Source organism: Taudactylus pleione, unplaced genomic scaffold, assembly GCF_031769625.1.
Source record: "Taudactylus pleione unplaced genomic scaffold, aTauple2 ptg000016l, whole genome shotgun sequence".
Taxonomy (NCBI): domain Eukaryota; kingdom Metazoa; phylum Chordata; class Amphibia; order Anura; family Myobatrachidae; genus Taudactylus; species Taudactylus pleione.
In genome coordinates, this window is record NW_028284418.1 from 30,549,099 (window position 1) to 30,572,500 (window position 23,402).

At 43.5% G+C, this 23,402-nt stretch overlaps 1 protein-coding gene across 2 annotated transcripts in view; it reads right to left on the reverse strand.

Annotated features, from left to right (window-relative positions):
* The window catches only part of SYNPO2L (synaptopodin 2 like), a 135,649-nt gene that overhangs the window by 22,815 nt on the left and 89,432 nt on the right, over nt 1-23,402 (reverse strand). For both annotated transcript variants that reach the window (XM_088475473.1, XM_088475470.1), the window contains exon 3: nt 15,404-16,089. In XM_088475473.1, coding sequence (XP_088331599.1) covers nt 15,404-16,089 — 686 coding nt within the window. The remainder of the gene's footprint in view (nt 1-15,403; nt 16,090-23,402) is intronic.

Consider the following 23,402-nt stretch of genomic DNA (forward strand, 5'->3'; position numbering starts at 1 on the left):
TTATATTGTACTGATCATTTGGGCTACATTAAACAGCTGAGTCACTTAATACATCCCTTTCTGTTATGGTGTCAATATGTAAATCAAATATCATATAGTATACACTTTCACCTGTGGAATTTAGCCAGCCTCGCACACAAGAATGTGATCAGCCAGTATAATTGATCGGAATCAGTATGATGCAAATCCCGACAGCGGCTGCCCGAACAGGCTGAAAATCCCGATCGTCCCAAGTAAGTACTTACTAACCTGATTCTACCCCCTAACCCTCCCTTAGGGGTGCCTAACCCTAACCTTCCCCCCCAGTACCTAAACCTAACACCCCCTTCCCCGCTGCCTAAACCCGGGGGGGGTGCCTACCCCTAAGTCCTCCCCGGGGATGCCTAACCCTAACCCTCCCTCTCCCTAGCCTAACCCTAACCTCCCGGGGGGGGTGCCTAACCCCAAGTCCCCCCCGGGAGCCCTAAACCTAACCCTCCCCCCAGCGGCTGTCCGCAGCAGCGCCCGGCATCACTTTGATCGGTCAGCGGTCTCCCGGCGTTGGTAAAATGACAGGCGTCTAGATGTAGACGCCGGTCATTTAACCCTCTCCGAGATAAAGCAGTCGGGAAGCCGGCTGTCGGGATTAGGTCTGCTGGCTTCCCGACTGCATACCAATTGATCTTACTTCCAAATCATTAGCAAAAAAAATCTGCTGGTTAGGAAATTTTGTTTTGAAGGAGTCAAAAAATTGTAATCAAAATGACAGATTATTAAAGGGAGGTTCAGCTATATCAGGTGACATCCATAGAATGTGTGCAATCACACAAAAGTTTACGGAGGGCACTAAGGGGGTCATTCAGACCCGCTTGTGAGCGGCAGTATGCTCGCAAGCGGGTCGATGTTCCCCCACTGCGCGAGCGACGGGCTCTCCATCGCTCCAGGTCTCGCACCAAAGGGAGCGTGCTGTCGATGTTGATTGATGGGAACGCCTACCGTCTCAAGCCGGCCCCACTGACATCACTGACTAGTGATGTCAGTGGGAGTGATTTTGGCTCTGATAGAGTCAAAATCACTCCAGGGCTTGCGGCAGCGAGACCCTACCGCAGGGTCTCCGTCGCAAGCCCGATGGTCGTGATGGTCAAGACCATCGTGACCATCATCATGGACGCTCGCTATAGCTGTGGGTGGTAACCCACAGCTATGCGAGCGTCCATGAGGACGCTCCAAAAAAAGGTAGGAGGGCCCTGATTCAGAGCGAGCGCTCTGGTCAGAGTGTTCAGCTCTGAATCAGGCACTAAGTTCCCCTACAGAATGTTTACTACAAGATATGGGACATATTGGCTCACTGGGGAATTGTGATGAAATATTACGCATTGAATAAAAAAATATATATACATGTCTTGTTCCAAAGTGCTCATACTGTAAGTACAGAGTTATGTGTTGCAATAAATACGTACAATTTAAAAAAATTGGTGCAGCATGTGCCACACCAAATTATCAAATTCATTTTGCCGTGTGTGATGTACTACATATACATCTCTTACTCTAACAGAATGTCGACTTACTTTGTATTTATTGTGCCTGACAAATGTTTCAAAATGTTTTACTTATGTCTCATGTTTTATTTGTCTGTAATGTTTCCTGCTGGATTTTACATATTATTACATATGACAATGTGGAAACAGATATAGCAAGCATTTTAGTGGTGTAAAGATAAAGACAGCATTAGCACAAGTTGAAGATAAGCTATGAGCTATAGAGATGGGTGTGTAACTAGTGCCACTGCCTTGGACGCAAGGCCAATGAGATGGCACCAGTACTGCTCTAGTGTAACCCTTCTTCGGCACCAGTACTGCTCTAGTGTCACCCTTCTTCGGCTGTATAGGCACAAGTTGACACATATTACGGATGCTCCTGGCACCCAGCTACCTAGCTGCTCCTGACCCGACCCCCTATTCCTGATGTCATGACATCACATGTTCTGGGAGCGTGAGGAGTGGGGACCAGCACAGGGCCCTGGTACGGCCCTAGAAAAGATAGAACACAATAATAAAAAAAAATTATTTTTGTGTGTGGTGCATAAAAACGTCTTTGTATTTTTATACACCACACACAAAAATTAAGCTGAAATTCATCATTTTAAAATTATGACAATAATAAATGGGGTGTGTAGTTATAATTAATGCTTAGAAGTTAAAAAAAATGTACACTCTTAGGGGGAGATTAATATAGCTTGGAGAGAGATAAAATTGGAGGTAAATAGCACCAACCAATCAGCTACCGTCACTTTACAGGCTGTGTTTGAATAATGACAGTTAGGAGCTGATTGGTTGGTGCTATTTACCTCCAATTTCATTTCTCTCCAAGCTTTATTAAATCTCCCCCTTAGTAGTTACATTTTATTGTTTATAATATATGCGTGACTCATGTTACAACAGAATGGATATAGGAACTGAGGGGACTATTTATTTAAACCTGCTCTCTTAATTTTACAATATGATTGTTATACTATACACTTATAAGGCCTAAACTTATAATTGACACACAAACAAAAAACTGAATGTTAACCAATCTATACTTAAAATCAATTTTGACATGTGACTCATGTTACATACAAATTTCTGTCCACAGTCAAAGGGCTATGATACCAATTACTCAAACCTGTAGAATCCACGTGAATTAATCAATGTAGGCCAGTTTACCTTCCTGATTAACTGTGAAGATGTATAAAATATTTAATCTGGTGATGGTGGCCATTTCCAGGGGTGTGGTATAAAAGATAGACAGTTAAAAGGTTGACAATGTCTAGATAGACACCAGATGTTAGACAGGCAATAGGTCGACAGGGACAAATTGTTGACAGGGACAAAATGTCGACACATTACAGGTCGACATGGGAGACAATCGACAGATACAAATGGTTTACAGGCTCAAAAGGTCGACACGCAAATGGCCAACGCTTTTTTTTGTTTTGTAACCCTAATCTTTACCCTAACCCTACCCCTCCCCTTGGTGCCCAACCCTAACCCTCACTCCTGGTGCCTAACCATAACTGTCGGTAAGTACCTGACTATAACCGTCCCTTCGAGCGCCTAACCCTAACCCTCCAGTAAATGCCTAATCCTAATCCTCCCTCCTGGTGCCTAACCCTAACTGCCAGGTTAAGTGCCTAACCGTTGGTGTAAGTGTCTAACCCTAACCCTCCAGTAAGTGCCTAACCCTAATCCTAACCTTAAAAAATACAAAGAAGCATGTGTTGACCATTTGTTTGTCGACCATTTTCATGGCAACCGTTTGACAATGTTGACCATTTGTACCTGTCGACCTTCTTCCATTTTGACCTTTAGTGTGTCGACATTTTGTCCCTGTTGACCTTTTGTCCCTTTCGACCTACTGCCTGTCTCACATCTGGTGTCTATCTAGACATAAGCGACCTTTTAACCATCTATCTATTGTCCGGAAACCCATTTCCAGTTACTGCCAGCTTGCTCCACTGTTCTCACTACGTATTCACCATCTGGTGTCCTTGATCTCACCTGGGTAACTCTTTCCATCATATTCAGCATAGAACCAGTCACCAACGTTAACTATATCATCTGAAGTCACTGTGACAGTTACATTAAGTTCATCAGTAGAAAGAAATAAAGTTGAAAATTTCTTGGAATCTGCTGTGATACAATTTAATTTTCACGTATTGTGTCCTATATTTCATGGAATGACCCTTCTACAAAGCAGATTTCAAATGTATTAGTCAAATATAGCAATATGTCTTCCACTTTAAAAAGTAACACCTCATCTGCTTTATAGCATGTAACCATAATTGCCAACTCTCCATGAATGTCAGGAAGACTCCCGGAAATAGTGAGTGATCTCCCTGGAGAGTCTAGTAATCTCTCTGAGGTCACCCGGTGGGTGCAACACAGTGATGATGTCATCACTGTCTACCCACAATAAAGGAAACATTGGGGAAAAGTTTAAGGAGCATGTGTGCTACAAGAAAATAGCAACCACTCGCCATCACACTGATACATACATGAATGGCTGTGTGACCAAGGATGTGTGATAAATTAGTTGATTTGTGCCCAAGGAAGTATACTGATTAACTGGATATGTGTGCTGCATAACAGGGCATGTGTGTTGCATTACAGGGCATGTGTGTTGCATTACAGGGCATGTGTGTTGCATTACAGGCGGTGTGTGCTTTATCAGAGGTGGTGAGTGCTGTATTACAGGGGACGTGTGACAAATCGCATGAACTTGGTGGTAGGGAGTTAGAGGTGGTTATTTCAAATGCTAAAAATAGTAGAGTGCAGCATATTTTTAATGCAAAGTCATGCCTATGGCAAAATATTGGGGATTATGTAATAGGTTCCAATATTACAGGATTTCAGTGAGTTTGCAGCTAAATTTAGAGGCCAGACCTCCCAACCTTTCCTATTTTGGCGGAACAGATCCGCTTTTTGGGCACTGCCCCACCATCCCATCCACGGGCCGCATTGTCACAGTGGGGGGGGGCAAGATTGGGCAGTCTCCCTCTCACCTGCTGCTCTGCATAGTGCACGGCATCCATAAACTAGGGGATGAAACTGGAGGAAGCCTAGAAGCCCGTGCAGCACTGTGCATGCCCCCAGTGTGACAGAAAATGGTGGTGTGATGCACATCCAAGCCCTGTACCACAAGGCCATGCCCTCTTTTTTTGCACGCACAATGTCTCACTCCCCTCCTGCCCAATGTTGGTAGGAATGATAAGGCTTTACCTTGTAACTGATTGCTGCTTTAAATTTAGTGGCAAACGCTACTTCCGTAATATAAACGAAAATCTATTACATAACCCCCATTGTGTAAGTGGGTTCAATGGTCAAAGTTTGCAAATACTTGGTACAAAGCATAGCCTTCTGTCATATTTGCACCCCATCCGCATATATTACAAATGACAAACAGATTTTTCCTGACAGTATTTTTATTGTGAAAAAGCAGGCTCTAATGGTACATAAAGAGAAAAAAAATAAAATAACAACTGAAAAACACCTTTTGCTTAAGAATTCAACCCCTGGGCTGTGGAAGCCCAAGTTTGCAAGGATAAAAGATATTGTTCTAACAATTGGCTTTCAGTTAGCCTCTACATATGAATCATAAAAAAGTCAGATTTAATGGATAAAACAACAATGTTCAGTGAATCTGAAGTAAAACTGTGAAAATGAAGACCAAAGAGAAAATGAAAGAAAGTTATAATGATACACAAGATAGGAAAGGATACAAAAATATAATATAAAGTGCTGGGATATCTCTGTCGGCATGATTGGATAACGTGTGAGGAAATGAGATCTGTATCATACCACCCAGACGCTGCCTAGACAAGGCTGTCCCTCAAAACAGTGTCATAGAAAGAAGGAAACCTGTGAGGGAAGCAGGAGCAGAACTATGGGAGACAATGGAGGCGCCTGCATTACCTCAATGTATTCACCCCTCTTAGGGCTATAACTATGTACCCGGAGTGTACTGTTATGGCCGCTTAATACATGGCACCTCTTCCTGGCACCTGAGAAGCCACCATACACTAGTGGAGAGCTCCATGTCAGACCATCAGCTGCCGCCTCCGTCTATCTATAGCCAATATCTATACTCATTGGTGTTGCTGCTCCTCAGCAGCTTCTTTTGTCAGTGTGACACGTCCGGTGCCCCCTCACCCACAACTCTGTCTCACTCCTCCATGGCATGCCTATATTCTGTGTGCAACTGCGGGTGTATCTGCTTGCAAAATGCTACATTACAATGTCAGCGGCTGTGACGGGGGGCACCAAATTATAACTTGCCTCCGGGCATCTGGGATGAATTTACGCCACTGGAGGGAAGAGAGGCCAGCTATCACTATGAAGGAGCTACAGAGTTCAGTGGCTGACATATCAAAGTAACTCAGCTATAAATCAAGATAAAGTTTTGTAGTCAATGAGTCGAAATAAATTTTTTTGGCCCCCAATTCAAAACACTACAAACCTAACATTTGCCTATTCCTCAGCAAACACCATCCCAACAGTGAAGTATGGGGGGTAGCAGTATCATGTTGTGGGGATGCTTTTCCTCAGCGGTGAATGTGCATCTTGTTAAAATTGAAGGCCGATGCACAATGCAGTTGGATATGGTAAAACAACCTGCTTCAGACTGCTAGAGAACTAAAGCTTGGGAGAAAGTTTACTTTTCAGCAGACAATGATTCCAAGCACAAGGCCAAAACAATACTATCGTGGTTGAACAACAAAAATGTGAATTGTCTACAATGGCCATGTCAAAGTCCAGAAATCAATTCAATCAAGAATCTGTAGCACTATTTGAAAATTACAGTCCGCAAGTATCATACATCCCACCTCAACAGCCTGGAGCATACGTGCCAGGAGCGATGCAATCAGGAAACCGGCTGACGTGATCCCGACAGCCGGCTTCCCGACTGCTTTATCCAGGCATGGGTTAAATGACAAGTGTCTATATCTAGACGCCTGTCATTTTTCCAACGCCGGGAGACAGGCGCCCGGCATCCCGATCGTAGAGATGCCGGGCGCCGCGAGCGGACAGCCGTGGGGGGGAGAGGGTTATGTTTAAGGCACCCGGGGGGGGACTTTGGGTTAGGCACCCCCACGGGGGACTTAGGTTTAGGCAGCGGGGAAGGGGGGGTTATGGTTAGGCACTTAGAGGGGGGATTAGGGTTAGGCACTTGGGGGGGAGGTTAGGGTTAGGCACCCCTAAGGAGGGTTAGGGTTAGGGGGGGTTAGGTTAGTTTTTACTTACCTCAGGATGTTCGGGATTTCCAGCGTTGTCGGGCTGCCGCTGCCGGGATCTGTTCAGCTGCCGGGCTGCCGCTGTCAGGAATCGAACCGCCGGCGGTATTTCATACCGATTCCGTGCCAGGAAGTATGGTCAAAATCACATCCAGACAGTATGCAAACCTGGTAGAAACTGACCCCAATAGACCTAAAACTGTTACTGCAGCAAAACATGGTTCTACACGTACTGTGTAAATATTTTGGATATACAGTAACTCAATTTTATCACATGCCTCTCAGATAGAGCAGTACATGCTATCTTCAGAACCGTACACATAAGTATTGCTTTCACAATCTCCCTGAAATGTTTTTTAAAAAATAGGCTAGTATGTCATATTATGTACAGTAAGTAATGAGTGCCTCATTTACTTTACAGTACTTACTTTATAGAAGGTCCATATAGGCAATGGTCCAGGGCAGCATAAGTATATGGTATATTTACGTTTAATTTCTGTCCTACTTATGATATATCTTTCTGTACCTCTGCTGTGAGTGGTGGAATTAGATATTGATGGATTCCTTCCAAATCATCTTATCGATAATCACTGCCCTTTCATCAGTGTCGCTAATTAAAGCCAACACTCAGAACAAAACACGCTACATTAGATATATAGTTATATTTAAAAAAATACAGCATGTAATAAGGAATGTACCATTCTGTAAATAGCGAAGAAGTAGTGTCCCTTTCTATGATCCATTCATAGAGTACTTATTTCTTACTTCGGCATCTGTGTGCTCCACGGAATGGAATGCAGAAGACACTTTTAGGCTTCAGTGTTTTTACTATTACTACCTATTTCTGTGTTTTTACTGTACTATATGTTAATTTATTATATTACTGTATTACACTGTATGTACTGTATTATTATTATTATTATTATTATTATTATTATTATTATTGTATTACTACTTAGTACTGTGTTATTACTATATTATTTATTACTGTATTACACCATATCTACTCTATTCTTAGGGGTCTATTCAATGTTAATTATCAGGGTCCGATAATTAACATACTAACTCACTGCGAGCGCTGGAGCAATTCATCATTGTACTGGCGCGGAGACAGCTGATTTAAAAGTCTGCATTCTGTGACCATTCACTCACACAAAAAGAATACTATTAAGTGTTGTACCAATGGATCACACTAGACTATCATGCAATCATTATTGGTAAAGAAAGAAAAGAAGACACCTTATAATACATTGTATTAGTTTATAAGGTGTCTCTTTTCCTTTCTTTAGCAATAATGATTGCATTATACAGTGTAGTGTGATCCATTGACACAAAACTTAATAGTATTACTTTTGGGTGAGAGAGTGGTCACATGATGCAGCACATTTTTTCAAGAAATATTACTCTGTGATTTATTCTCTTTCTTCATTATATGAATCTATTCAACTGAGAGGATGATCTTCTGGGATCCCCTCTATGCACTGTGCTGAACAGTGGTGTGCGCTTGGAACTGATCCAACTTTTATCTAAATTTGCATTTTATTTGTATTGTATTGGTAAATACCTGTGATCACACTATATGAACTGTATATATTTAGCGCCTTGTAGAATTTTTCTTTTTTTATTTGTCATCCTTTGTACTAAAATGCTGTTATATGGCAGTCACTCAAATGCTTTTGGTAGTGTATGACTGTCATCTCTGTATTGTACAGAGGCCGCTCTCTGTCTTGTATTGTAATCACAAGGATGCTCCCAGTATTGTACGGCGGTAACCAGGGCCATATTTAGGTTAGTGAGGGCCCAGGGCAATTCATTTGCAGGGGCACCTACCAATAAAATTGTGAATATGATATGCTAGCGCTTAATATCAATTAATTATTAAAAAGTGTATTGTAAGTACTCTCAGTACCACAAATGTAGTGTGCCCTGTTCACATTATGCCACACATTTCACATATGCCAAGGTGCAGAATGCATTCGGCTTCCCGGCGTTCGGGATGCCGATGCTCTTATTACTGGCGCCGAAAATCCAGACGCCGGTCAGAAGCCCAGCGCCATCATCTTGACCGCCGGGATACCGAAGGTAAGTATCACGGTGTAAGGGCGGGTTAGTGTTAGGGTGCGGGGTTGGGCACCAGGGGGAGGGGTTAGGGTTAGGCACTAAGGGGGGAGGGTTAGGATTAGGCACCCGTGAGGGGGAGGTTAGGTTCAGGCACTGGGAGGGGGGGGGGAATTAGGGTTAGGGTTGGGAGAGGGGAAGGGTTAGCATACCGACCAACAAGTGTCAGTATGTTAACCCTTTAAAGATGCCAGCGTTGGGATTCTAACAGCCGGGATCCCGAGCGCTGGCATCTCATACCTATACCTAAGGTGCTTCCCAGGCTGGTGATTTAGCTATGTGTGGGAACCCCGTAGTGTGTGGGGGCCCCTGGGTGACCTCCCCATGCTGTCCTGTTGTTCATCTGGCACTGGCGGTAACTATTATGCTCTCTGTGATTTATAACTATAACAAGTATTGGACAAATCATTATGCAAAACAGTATAATACCTGAATTATGTTACTGGCAATACATTTTGTATGCATCATTCATGGAAGCATTTTTGTTTCATTCGGATGCATATTGAATAGGTGTTGCCACGTTTACTTTAATAGCTGTTTTTTTTAAACATTTGTAGTTTTACTTTTTAAAGCCACACCTGCCCCCAAGTACAAAAACAGAGACTATTGGGAAGGTAGAACCTATTCTTTGGGCTAAGGGAATGGCCACCACCATGGAAGGGACTAGCCAAAGTTGTAGCTACAGGTAGGTAGAGGCAATGTAATTTTTTTTATTTTTTTTTTACACTGTCATGGAAAATATGTGATTGAGTTGCCAGTCGGTAAGCACTAATAACAAAGTAAGGATCATATAATGTGCAATGGCTGGGCTTCATACACAGCAAAAACTTCCCTGACCTAGTAACTATTATTTCAGTGATAATTCTGGCATCTTCCTGCTGCAGGATTAATCTGCACCACTCATGCAGCCTACATTTGTATCAGTGCAATGCTGGCTCCACTGGTTTTGCTTACAGTTGTGGCCAGGGCCTGCCTACAGTTAATTTGGTCCTCCTACACAAGACCAGATTCTTTTCCAAGCCATTCCAGCCCAGTTTACACTTCTAGTATACAGAATTTACTAAAATGCTGTGCCATTGCCTCCCTCAGCAGTTGGAATAAGAGTAAAACAGCAATCCGTGATGAAGGACATACACAGAAAACAATTCGAATAGACAAGGACAAAGACACACAACTTAAGAGAACCAGGTCAAACAATAGGGACAAAGAGAAGACCAGCATTGGAAGAGGCAGGAAAGGACCCCTGGAAGGAGGGGGACAGACAATAATAAAGGGGAGCAGAAAATTGGGTGCTCCTGAAATCTGTCCCCTAACAGGCAGGCAGCAATGGAAAAACATCTGTGGACTAGGTAGTGATGATAAGTGTGTTCTAGCTGTTATTAATGTTGCGATATCAAGGGGCCCTGGTTACAACTTTCCATTTGAAGCTCAAAAGTCTTTGGCTACACTATTTCACAGAATATTTCATTAGAATTGGCTTACTGTAAATATTAACACTGCTCAAACCCAAAAGGCATAATTACCCTGGGTCAACAGAAGTAATAAAATGAGCAATTTGCTTCTGTTTCCTCCATCAGCTACATACCTGACAAAATATGGAAGTAATGACTGAGTAGCTTAGTTTACAAATGAAGAGTAGTGTGCCTTGCCAGAAGTGTAACCGAGTGTCAGGCTGCACACTTCATGCGAAGCACTGGACCGCCTCTCACCTTGCCTGCATCAGTCATCAGAATAACATTGGAAGTGACGCTGGAGGGAGACACTATCCATCAGACAAGAGGTTGGGTATTGCATAAGGAGGTCAAGTGGGGCTTAGAGTGCCACCTCACAACGTATTATGCTTAGCCAATACACTGCGTGCAAGCCACTGCAAGGAAATTCACTAGTCTTCTTGTGTACATCTTACTACATGGACTTTTTTTTATAGAAACGTATGTAGCACCTGGAAATCCATGTAACATGAGAGCTAAATGAAAAGTAGCCAGAGAAGTCCAGGATATTCTCCTATACATGGCTCCTGGACTTTCGGAAACTCCTCTCCGGTTTCAACCTGTGTGCAAATATTACTATGCTCCAATAACTATATGACTCTCCATATGGAGCAAGTTTATGTGAGAGAAACAGAACAATGCAGACTGCTCAGGTGCCCCTCATTAACATACAAAAGCTACTAAGTGGGTGGAGCTAAAAATACATCTTCCACACAATAATATGTTCTGCGTTGCATAATTTGCACTTGTCTATTCTGCAGCCAAGGGTTACAACATGAGCATTTGAGCCCATACAACTCTAAGGAAGAGGCTGTAAGTACGAGAGTGATAATCTGCAGCAATGGTTCTCAAGCACAGCCCTCAAGTTTTCCCCACAGATCATGTTTGGAGGATTTCTGTGTGAGGAAGTAGGTGAGATAATTGCTGACCCAGCAAATAGATTAACTCACCTACGATTAAAGAAATCCACAAAACGTGACCTATTGGTGGTACTTGAGCACTGGAGTTAAGAACCCCTTATTTATAGCATTCTGCATAACATACAGGGAGAAGTGTGCTCAGCACTTATTGGATAAGCCCCTATGAACAGTGGGCCTGATTTAGAGGTGGACAAAGTTTTAATGTTTGCACAGTTGAGTGATTACTTGCTACTACGAATGCACAAAACTCCTGGAAGCCCCTAAGGTGCATGCATAGTATACCACTGAATGTACACAGAGACTGTTGCTGTATATGTAATTGCTCCCATTTGAGCTGGCAGCGGAAAGCCATGGGTATTCATCGGAGGTGGCCTGCAGTGAAATTAATTAAAACTGTTTCATTGGCATGTTATCGGAGTGTCATCGGCGTGTCAGAGAGTGTGGTTGCGTTCTCAACCCACAACCACAGAGGCCATGCTTAGAGAATTTTCAGAAGTAGACACTGCGCTCGCCATAGAGCATTGTACGTGTCAATGGTGCAAGCGATGGTACGCCATTGATGGAGTGTTTACAACCGCCGGCAGAATTGCAAAGTCCACAAGCATTGAAAGTGGGTGTCTCAGAGCTTGGAGAGAAGGAGAAGGCTGAAACTTGCATATCTATAGTACTGACTCTTAATTATTTAAGGTTGACTAAATGGCAACACATTTTACCCTTTTTCCAGTTATCAACCAAAACCTATCCATAGTGTAACAATGCTTCAGTACCCTGACAAGTAATTAAACTATTAATGAAATCATATAGAGTATTTATATTTATTACATTTGGTAATTTGACAAATAATAAACATAATTACGTAGAAATCGTTGTTATTTTGTGACTCCACTGACGGGGAGATGTATTAAACCTTTGAGAGAGATAAAGTGGAGAAGTTGATCCCTAGCAACCAATAAGCTTCTAGCTATCAGTTATCTAGCATAGTCTATAAAATGGCAGAAGCTGATTGGTTGCTATGGATGGGATGTAGTTAGCAGACAGGCGGACGGGATGCCGCTGGTCTGAATCCCGACGGTGGAAGCCCGACACGGGACTTAAGATAGGCGTTGAAATACCGACGCCTAACTTAATCTTGATGCTAGCCCGACCCAGGAAAGTTGGGGCGTCTTAGCTGTTAGCTGCGGGTGGGGGGGGGGGGGAGTGTTAGTTTTAGGTAGCATAACAGGGCTAGCTTAAGGTTTTTTTGGGGGGGAGGATAGGGTTAGGCACCCCTAGGGGGATTAGGGTAAGGCACCATTGGGGAGGGTTACGGTTAGGCACTAAGGGGGGAGAGTTAGGCTTAGGCACTAATGGGGAGAGTTAGGATGCGGGATGGAGAGGGTTAGTGTACAAGAAGGGAGTGTTAGGGTGAGAAGGGGGGAGGGTAAGTATACTTACCCGACCCCTGTCGGGATACCAACCATCGGGATGCCACTGTCTGTATTTTGACAGGAGGCATCCAGACTGCCGGCATTACATACCAATTCCCTATGGACAACTTCTCCACTTTATCGTTCTTGAAGTTTTGGTACATCTAACCCTGTGACATAATGGGCCAAATGTAATAGGGTGAGAGTTTAGAAAAGGACAGAGTTTACTCACACTCTTTAAACTCGGCCAATGTATATAGATTGTAAGCTTGCAAGCAGGGCCCTCTTATCTCTATGTCTGTCTGTTACCCTGTTTTGTTCTATAAATGTTTCCAATTGTAAAGCGCAACGGAATATGCTGCGCTATATAAGAAACTGTTTATAAATAAATGTAATAGAGTCCGAGAACAAAGCAACAGAGCAAACTCGCATGTTTTTCAGACTCAAAAAACTCTCACGATTTAAAATCTCATCCAGATCTTTTCCCATATTGAAGATAAAACTTGACCAATGTGAGAGATTACTGCTAAACACTCACATTTTCTAATCTCTCAAATTTGGCCCAAAGTATCTATGTTTTTGATGCAGAAAATACTGTGTGTTGGAATATATGAATTTGTTACTCTTTTTAGAGGAACTTCAAGACTTTCCATATTTTAGATAAACTCATTATAAACAAATATAGTAATATTTAATAATCAACTATAATAAGTGTAAACAAATGAGGAAGAATTGACTCACTAATTACGGTATATTATTCATATCTACTGAGCATCAGCCTAGCTTGTTATCTTAAAGACTTCAGGTCATTCCCAATGGACTTTATTTGTGGCTTCCACATATAGGTTCCTTGATGTATTTATTGTCTGGACAAACCAGCCATCAAAATTTTTAATTATGCATACATATTAATCGTCCCGATAAAACAATGGATTCCTCTGGTATAAACCTGAACAACCATAAGCTTATCACTACATGAACCAATGATCTTTCAGACAGGTCAGATTTAAAAGCTTGTCTAACAGAGGGCCTGATTCAGACCTGGTCGCAAGCGCTGTGTGCTCGCAACCGGGTCGATGGTGGGCCAGTGTGCATGCACACGACGGAGCCGACTCCGTCGTGCGCATGCGCGAGACCCGGATAGCGACGGGCACTCCGTCACTCCGGGTCTCGCAACAAAGGGGGCGAGCTGTCGATGTTGAGTGACAGCTCGCCCCCTTTGGTGGGCGGGGCGGGGGAGTGGCTGCCCAAACGGAGGCGTTCCCATGTGAACGCCTCCGTTTGGGGGCGGCCCCACTGACATCACAAGATATGTCAGTGGGAGAGATTTCGGCTCTGTTAGAGACGAAATCTCTCTGGGGCTTGCGGCCACGAGACCCTACCACAACCACCCTACCATCTTCCTGGCCGCTCGCTATAGCTGTGGGTGGTCACCCACAGCTATGCGAGCGGCCAGGAGGCCATTCTAAAAAAAAAAAAGACCGCCCATGATTCAGAGCGAGCGCTCTGTCAGAGCGACCGGCTCTGAATCAGGCCCAGAGAGCACTGTCAGTTACTGTTGCATGTTATTACCACTACAGGTTGCATGTCAAAACGACTAAGCATCCATTTTGTAAACTGAATCTACTTACTTACATCATCAAAATAATATATCCCTTATATATTTAATTCATATCAACGCAGACATTGTGTGCACAGAAGCTAAAAAGATATGTGCATTTCCTGCTAGTTAAACTAAAGTTATTCCCTTTGAAATGATATACAGTATATTTAGATTTTATCAACTATAATCTTTCGTGTTTGAAAGAATTCTACCATATAAAACAGCAAATGATATATCCTACTATTTTTATTAAGATGAGTCACACAAAAGTGTGAAATATATTGCATTTTATTATTTCCAAAGAATCAACCCACGCAGTGGAAAGACCTCAGATCTAGGATCTGATTTTCAGCACATTGACTCTCGTCTTCCTGGACAATTTTGCAGTCCTCCAGTAAGATTGGTTAATTGCAATAACAAGTTCATCCAATGGACACCTGACCTCATTCTCAGATGAATATTACGTCTCATTCTCAGAGATAACTGTGATCCTCCCTTTCTCAATACTTTACCTTGCACTTATATGTCACAGTTACCAAGAAAGAGGTATGAAATTAGTAACTCAGTGCTAGCTAGACTACAAACGATGACACTTTCTATGGTAGTCTGGCATAGACCTCTTACCCTGTTAAAAATGAATTGTTAGTTTTTTGTATCTACTGTAAGTGGTCCATGGCTGCTACTTATCTACTGCAATTTTGTTTATGAAAGTTGATGTGCAGGTATTTAATAAGATATGTCTCTATGGCAGGGGCCTAACAGATGGTGTGTTGGGAAGATAGTGAGAGATAATTACAGTAATATTGCACTGCTCACAGGATTCTCCTATTTCTGCTAAGACCATTGATGAAATTCAATATGGCCTTGAAAGGTAAATATAGAGAAACCGCAGGAGCCAGATCGTATCTTAGCCAAACCTTGAGAGTATTCAAATCATTACCAAAGAAGTGCTGGTATGTGAAGACAGATCAGCCATTGGGGGTCATGCACTTGAAAATATTACTCAGGCACATTAATGCTAATGAGGCTAGAAGTAATTAATACAATGCTAAGATTTTCAGGGCCTCAAGAGGTTGGATTTATTTTTGGGAGAAGGAATCTGAATTAGTACTTACTTGCTTCTTTGGCTTTATCTGAATAGGTCACTGTCAGATCTTCATCTACAGGGTGTTCCACCGGTCCTATCATTGGGATAAGATGTCTCTCAGCTCGTATGCTTTTCGTGGCATGGGGCAACAGCAAACATTCAGGTGATTCTGCAGTGACACTGGATATCGTCTCCTGCTCCTCAGCTGGCAGAAAGCCTTCCACATCTGAGAAGGGAGTTTCAGCTCTGCTACTGTCAGGCTGGTATGTTATTTCTCTTTTGGCCACTCCACTTGTTGGCTGCAAGGCATCCTCCACATTGCCACCAGGACCACTCTCATAACCACTCATCTCAGACAGTGACTGTTGCTCGTTTTCTATTTTGCTGTCAGGTGGAGACCTTGGACTCTTCCTACGTGGCCTGCGATGTTTTTCTGGGTTTGCTTGCTGCTGGCACTGATGCTGCTGGGCACTCTGGGGATGCCCTGGAGATGTTCTGGTGTCAGCGTCACTATCTGTTTCTCCGTAGTATGCCTCACTATCCGGGGGAGAGGTAATGCTCTCAAGGTGAAGCAGTTGCGGTTGGCCAGGTGTAGTCGAGATGGATGGTAATGTAACCCAGGAGCCAGGGGCTTCTGGGCTTCTGATGGTGTTTGGGCTGCTAGGGGAAGGAAGCACTTTGTGGGATCGAGGTGTCTGAGCTCCAGCTGCTGTCCTGTATGGGATAAAACAGAGTCACATTACATCCAGTCTGTTCTATGTTGGGAGGAGTGCAGAGAAGAGGAGAGTGCTGCAGTATGAGTGGAATGAATGAGCTTCAGAATACAAGTGCCACATAGACGGTCCTAGCTATATACTTCTCATCTCAATATCTCTCTTCCCCAGGGAAGCATACACTGCCAGCAGCGAGCTGTAATAGGAACGACCTGTACATGTAGGAAGAGCAGTGATATATGCACCCAGCTACTACTAGAAACCAATCAGTCTAAATAACCAACAAATAGTGAATTTAGTAATTATTTCTTTCTGGAGGGTACAAATTATATTATTGTTATGTAATATTATACTTATATTATAAGGCATATTTGTGCCCAGATGTTTTTATTATTGTCAATCTGGTCTCTGAGAAGGCAGCACATATTCACTCTTCTTTGGAGCAGAACTGCTTCTAAAAACCATGGCATAATTGGTCCTTATTTTGACTTTATATGACTGTGTTTTTAGATACAAGTTTTGGTACTTTTAAAAGATAGTCTAACATGAACAGTATAGGTACTGTATAATAACATGCAGTATGACCCCTACCACCAGGTACACAATGCCCTGCTCCTGGGCTTGACGAGAAGGATGTTTGTAACACAGGTGACTGCTATCATAAATTAGGTGAGAACCCCTGGAGCAGAGCATTTTATACCCAGTGGAAGGAGTAATGTTTGCAAGTCTGCTGTATCTCAAATGGTCTTTGTATTGTGGTATTAGGGCACAAATTCAATCCAGTTCAATTGCTATGCACTTGCATCCTCCTTATGTTCTATACAAATTGTAACTGGTGTTTAATAATAATAAATAAATAAAAAATACCTTTGTATTACACAGATAAAAATGTCCCATAAAAAATCGAGAGATATGACATTACAACGGTTTTCTTACATTGTATCATTTTGTGGTTCACTACTGATGCACTCATTCACTGGCTTCTACATCTATAACGCTGAGTCACAGAGTTGGTTAGGGACTTATTTTCTACATTGTGACTTTCTGTTACAGACAGGCAACTGTGCTTGTTAAAAATAAGTTCTACTTCATGTTTGCGCCTTAGTGATCTCATTTATTTTAAAGTCTAGAAGGAATATTCAGATATCAAAATACAAGCTCTTATTTTTGGAGTAAGATCGCCATATGCTGGGGCAATGGCTGTACTGCATCCAGGGCATACAGTAGAACTAGAAATGTGCCTTTTGTAAACCTGATGTACAGTTATACAGGTTGAGCCTCCCATATCCAAATATTCCGAAATATAGAATATTCCGAAATACAGATTTTTTTTGATAGTGACACCTTTGCTGTCTGATGGTTCAATGTACACAAACTTTATTCAAGGCACAAAAGTATTAAAAATATTGTATAAAATTATCTTCAGGCTGTGTGTATAAGGTGTATATGAAACATAAATGCATTCTGTGTTTAGATTTGGGTCCCATCCCCAAGATATCTCATTATGGTATGCAATTATTCCAAATACGGAATATTCCGATATTCAAAATACCCTGGTCCCAAGCATTTTGGATATGTAAGACTCAACCTGTATATGGAAAATATATAAAGCAATGCTTCCAACCTTTATCTATGATTGTAACACATACAGAGACACAGATACCACATGATTTTTTTTGTAACATCAATTAGAAAATCTGTAATGAATACTTTCAAAATCATGAAAAAATATCTATAATTATAAATAAGTGAACCTGAACTTAGGATGTATATTTACTAAAGTGCAGGTTTTCAGAAATGGAGATGTTGCCCATAGCACCAAATCGGATTATACCTAACATTTATCTAGCACCTTCTAGAAGATAATAGCTAGAATCTGAATGGTTGCTAAGGGCAACATCTCCACTTCTAAAAATCTGCACTTAAGTCAATTTACCCCTTAGTGTCAATTAATGTCACTCATTGATTTAATGGCATACTTTTTCCATTTCCTTCTTTACCTTTTGTAAACCTGATGTACAATTCATATAATAAAATATAGCTTTAATGTAATATATATTAAGAATTTTATTGTGACACTTCCAGTCTGGTATCCTAACACATACATTCCGTCCCATTAACTTGGAATCACTGCCATGAAGTACATGCATTTCTTCACAGATTGAGGTATTTGTTGCTTTATATTATCTGTAAGTATCATCGTTAATACAACTGAAATGTTAGGAAGCATATAAGGTTATATAAATGTTTCTTTTTTCTCATCACTTGTTATCAATCTATCTTAAGTTATAGGCAAACATAGGGGTTTGTGGCTGTTCCCCTTTGCCAATGCCTAACAACAACCCTTAAAGCATCATAACACAATGGGCCTGATTCTGACAATGTCACATGCAAGTTGAACGTTTTTTCTTCTACTGCAAACTAAGGGCCGTATTCACTTAGAGGCGAAAAGCCGTAATCGTGAAAAGTTTCGCGTATTGCCACTTTTCGCCTGGTCGGAACGAATCTCCAAATTCAATTCCAGCCGGATTTCACCTACGCGGAAACTCAATGCAATGTAATAGGCGAAAAAGATTTGCCTATGAATAGCAGGTGAAAAGAAGTACAAATTCTTTATTTTGGGGTGCAGACGTGGGGAAGCGACCCAGAAGCCTTGGTACATTCCCTCAAAGGCCAAATATTTAAAAAAAAAACACAGCTGAATGCCTCAAAAAAGTACTTTCATTTTTGTGCAAAAAAGTAAAAAGTGGGGGGACAAGCATGAAAACTAGCAAAATAGACTTCTGGGGGGTATGCAAGGATGGGTCTGGTGTTTTTGGTATTGCAGGTGCATGCAGCAGGTGCGTTTTTGACATTTTCTAAAAGTTTACTTTAGAAACATTCAAATATGCTTGCACCCATTTTCAAGTACCCCAAATTTGACAGGAATACTTATTTTCACCAAAAAATACTGCTTAATGCCATTCTTCACCACTTTTACATAGACGCTAATAAGAAGTTATTTAAACTACTTAAGTACCCCAAACACTTTTATTAGGTCTATTAGTACATATCTATATTTATTCCCTATGTTAATGCATCTTTTTTGGGGTACAGACTGACTTCCCCACATCTGACAGTACTTTCCGCCTGTTCCACATTCGCCGCTTTCAGTTTTCGCGTGGTTTGGAATTGAATAGGGCGAAAAGCGGGGACGTGCACAAAAAGTTTTCACCTCTGAAACAGGCGAAGGAGGTGGAAAGTTGGACAGGCGAAACCTTTCCGACTTTTTGCCTCTAATTGAATACGGACCTAAGTCGTACTGTGCATTCGCCCAGAGTCCATGCACACAGAGTCACAGTTCATTGAGATGTATAGTCTCAGAAAGGTCTTGAAAAAGTATTGGGCATTCCTGGGCAGTGACTGGGAGGTGACAGGGAGGTGGCTAAGTGGATACACAAAGATGATCCATCTTATGGGCGTGTTATGGGAGTGTCGCGGGTGTTTCACTAAAGTGGTGGCAAACTCAGACATATGATCGCTCACATTGGAGGCCATACTCTGACGTATAATCTGCATCTGGCATGGGCCTGGGGCAAGTCCAGTGGCGTAACTAAGGGGGGTCCTGCAGGGTGCATTCCCTTGGCGATGTCGGACCGGTCAGTAGTTAGTGTGTAATACGGACCGCAGTGAGGACCCGATTCAGACCTGCTCGCTAGCAAACGGCCTCTCGCTGTAGACGATGTTCGCTAATGTGCGCATGCATTTAGTTCGCAGTGCGCGTGCGCAAACTAGTACGAGCGATCGGAATGTGCTCGCTCAGCCTGCAAAGACAGCCCAGTGGAATGAGTGACAGGAGAGGCCATTTGTGGATGGTAACAGGGGCAGGGCAATAGTAACGGGGGAGTGGAGTTGCGGACGCAGGCGTGCCAGAGTGTTTTCACGCCGTTTTCTGGGGCGTGCATAATTAACAGGCAGCGTCATAGTACACGTCACCTGGTTGAATAATATACTGAACTGCTCACAGTGCTTGCGGTAGGGTAGAGTCATCCACAAGCGCTGTGGTCAGATCCGATGGAACCTGATGTACCAATGGTTGTATATACTTCCAGGAGATGACGTACGCTAGTGGGAGGCTAAAGACAGGCTGGTGGGCGTCTGTAAACACAAAGTTATCGCTCGCCAAGACATAGTGGGAGTGCTTATGCCTTGCCGTGCGAGCGGCTGCCTTGACGTCACTTAGTTGAATTTCCATACGCTGGGAGCGAGCGGCCACATCTAGTGAGCGGGTCTGAATCAGGTCCTGAGTGCAGTCCGCACTACACAGTAACAAATACACTGACGCCAGCGCCGGGTAATACACACATAATACCCAGCGGCAGTGTGTTTGTTTTAGCAGCCAATGAGAGTCAGACAGACTTTCATTGACTACTGCACCCAGGGCCGGATCCAGGCTGGAGCTCACTCATGAGCTCCACTTTCCGTCTCCCGCATTGGGTGAATGGAGAGACATCATGATGTCTCCCCCATAGTGCCGACCGAGCGGGAGGATGAAGGAGCAGACAGTGGCGGGCATGGCAGGAGCAGGGATTCAGGTAAGTATAACTTTGCCTGTCTGCGTGTTTTGTGTGTAAAGGGCACTATATATTGGGCACTATATAAGGGGCACTACTGGGGGCACTATATATTGGGCACTATATAAGGGGCACTACTGGGGGCACTATATATTGGGCACTACTGGGGGCACTGCGTAAGGGGCACTACTGGGGGCACTATATTGGGCACTGCATAGGGACACTATATAAGGGGCAAGTGCAAGTGGGTGCCTCAGACCTTGCATATGCAGAATCAGAATCAACTTTATTGGCCAAGTATACAAGCATATGCAAGGAATTTGACTTTGGTAACTACTGGCCAAGTACTCACTTAACATGAGAAATATACATTCACAGTATACCAAATAATAATTAATACACACAGATAAAAACTTTTAAATAAAACAATTAACATAATGATGATATTAATATTTTCAGTTAGGAATTCAACAGCGAAATCGCCTGCGGAAAAAAACTTTTGAGATGTCTAGGTCTTAGTAAAACATGACCTATATCGCCCTGCCGACGGGAGCAGCTGAAACAGATCATGACCTGAATGAGTTTCATCCGCCTCGATATTACCAGACCGATTCCTGACCCTAGACAAGTATAACAGCTCCAATTATCCTTTACACAATTCTAACTACTCTCTGTAGTCTGGCCTTGCCTCGTTCACTGGCTGCACCAAACCACACTATAATCCAGGTACACACGACAGACTCAATTATTACAGAATAAAAAAGTGTCATCAGTTCCTTTGGGAGGTCAAATTTCCTACTTTGTGTCAGTCCCCTCCTCTCTGTGGTGCAGTAGACTCTGGCATTGTGCAAGAGTCTACTGCACATGTGCAGGTCTCCAGTAACATTACGCCCCGCACCATGGTCCCAGAGACACCTCTACTGTGCATGTGCAAATCGCTGTGCCATTTTCCTAGTGATTTGCATTGCTACTGCAGACCTGACCTGAGACTCCAGAGATGTAAGTATTAAACATTGGTGCATGGTGTGCAGCGTGGACCCCTTCTGGACCCAGGGACCCGACTGCACTGCACACCCTGCTCTTGTATCCTCCGTCATGGTCCAGCACATGGCCAGTCTGAAAATATCCTCTGTCATGGATCAACACCTGCACACAGTGGCGTAACTAGGGTATTTTAAGCCCAGGGCAAGATGAAAAATGGAGCCCCCCCTATTTGCGCACACCGAAAAAGTGGACGTGGCCACATTCCACAAGGGGCGTGGTCACTGAAAAATGGGGGCGTGTCAACAAGACACACCACCATTTCTCATCACTCTAGGAACATTCTTTTCCATTCCATATGCACCTTAATGCCCCTTATGCAATGCCCCCAGTAGTAGTGCCCCTTATGCAATGTCCCTAGTAGTAGTGCCCCTCATGCAATGCCCACTGTAGTAGTGCCAGGCCCTCCGACAGCCGGGCCCAGGTGACAGGGGGCATGGCCTAATCGCAGGAGGCGTGGCCATGCACCCTTTTTATAAAACCATTTTTGCGGAGCTGCGCGCTGGGGAGGGGGCCGCTCTCAGCCCGGCGCACAGCCAACGGGAGGCGCAATCAGCGTGATCGCTCCCACCATAGGCATAGGAGACTGCTGCGGCTGCTTCTTTCACAGCGACGAGCAGTCTCCCAGTGCAGCCCAGTACACAGCAGCGTGTGCTGGGCTGCTGTGACTTAAGAGGGAGGGGTACTGCCCCTTATGCAATGCCCCCTGTAGTAGTGCCTCTTATGCAATGTCCCCTGTAGCAGTGCTCCTTATGCAATACCCCCTGTAGTAGTGCCCCTTATGCAGCGCCCCCTGTAGTAGTGCCCCTTATGCAATGCCCCCAATAGTAGTGCCCCTTATGCAAAGCCCCCTGTTGTAGTGCATGCACATTATGCAATGCCCCCTGTAGTAGTGCCCCTTATGCAGCGCCCCCTGTAGTAGTGCCCCTTATGCAATGCCCCCAGTAGTAGGGCCCCTTATGCAGTGCCCCTTATACAGTGCCCAATATATAGTGCCTCCGGTAGTACCCCTTATACAGTGCTCCTGTAGTGTCCAATATATAGTGCCCCCGGTAGTGTCCCTTATATAGTGCCTCCAGTAGTGTCCAATATATAGTGCCCCCAGTAGTGTCCAATATAAAGTGCCCCCAGTAGTACCCCTTATACAGTGGCCCCCATAGTGCCCAATATATAGTTCCCCCAGTAGTGCCCCTTATATAGTGCCCCCAGTAGTGCCACTTATGTAGTGCCCCCAGTAGTGCCCCTTATACAGTGCCCACAGTAGTGCACCTTATGCAGTGCCCAATATACATTGCCCCATTAGTGCCCCTTATACAGTACACCCAGTATTGCCCCTTATATAGTGCCCCCAGTAGTGCCCAATATATAGTGCCCCCAGTAGTGCCCTTTATACAGTGCCCCAGTAGTGCCCCTTATGCAGTGCCTCCAGTAGTGCCCAATATATAGTGCCCCTTATGCAGTGCCCCCAGTAGTTCCCCTTATATAGTGCCCCTTATGCAGTGCCCAATATACAGTGCCCCCAGTAGTTCCCCTTATATAGTGCCCCTTATGCAGTGCCCAATATACAGTGCCCCCAGTAGTTCCCCTTATATAGTGCCCCTTATGCAGTGCCCAATATACAGTGCCCCCAGTAGTTCCCCTTATATAGTGCCCCTTATGCAGTGCCCAATATACAGTGCCCCCAGTAGTGGTGCCTTTTACACATAAAACACGTAGATAC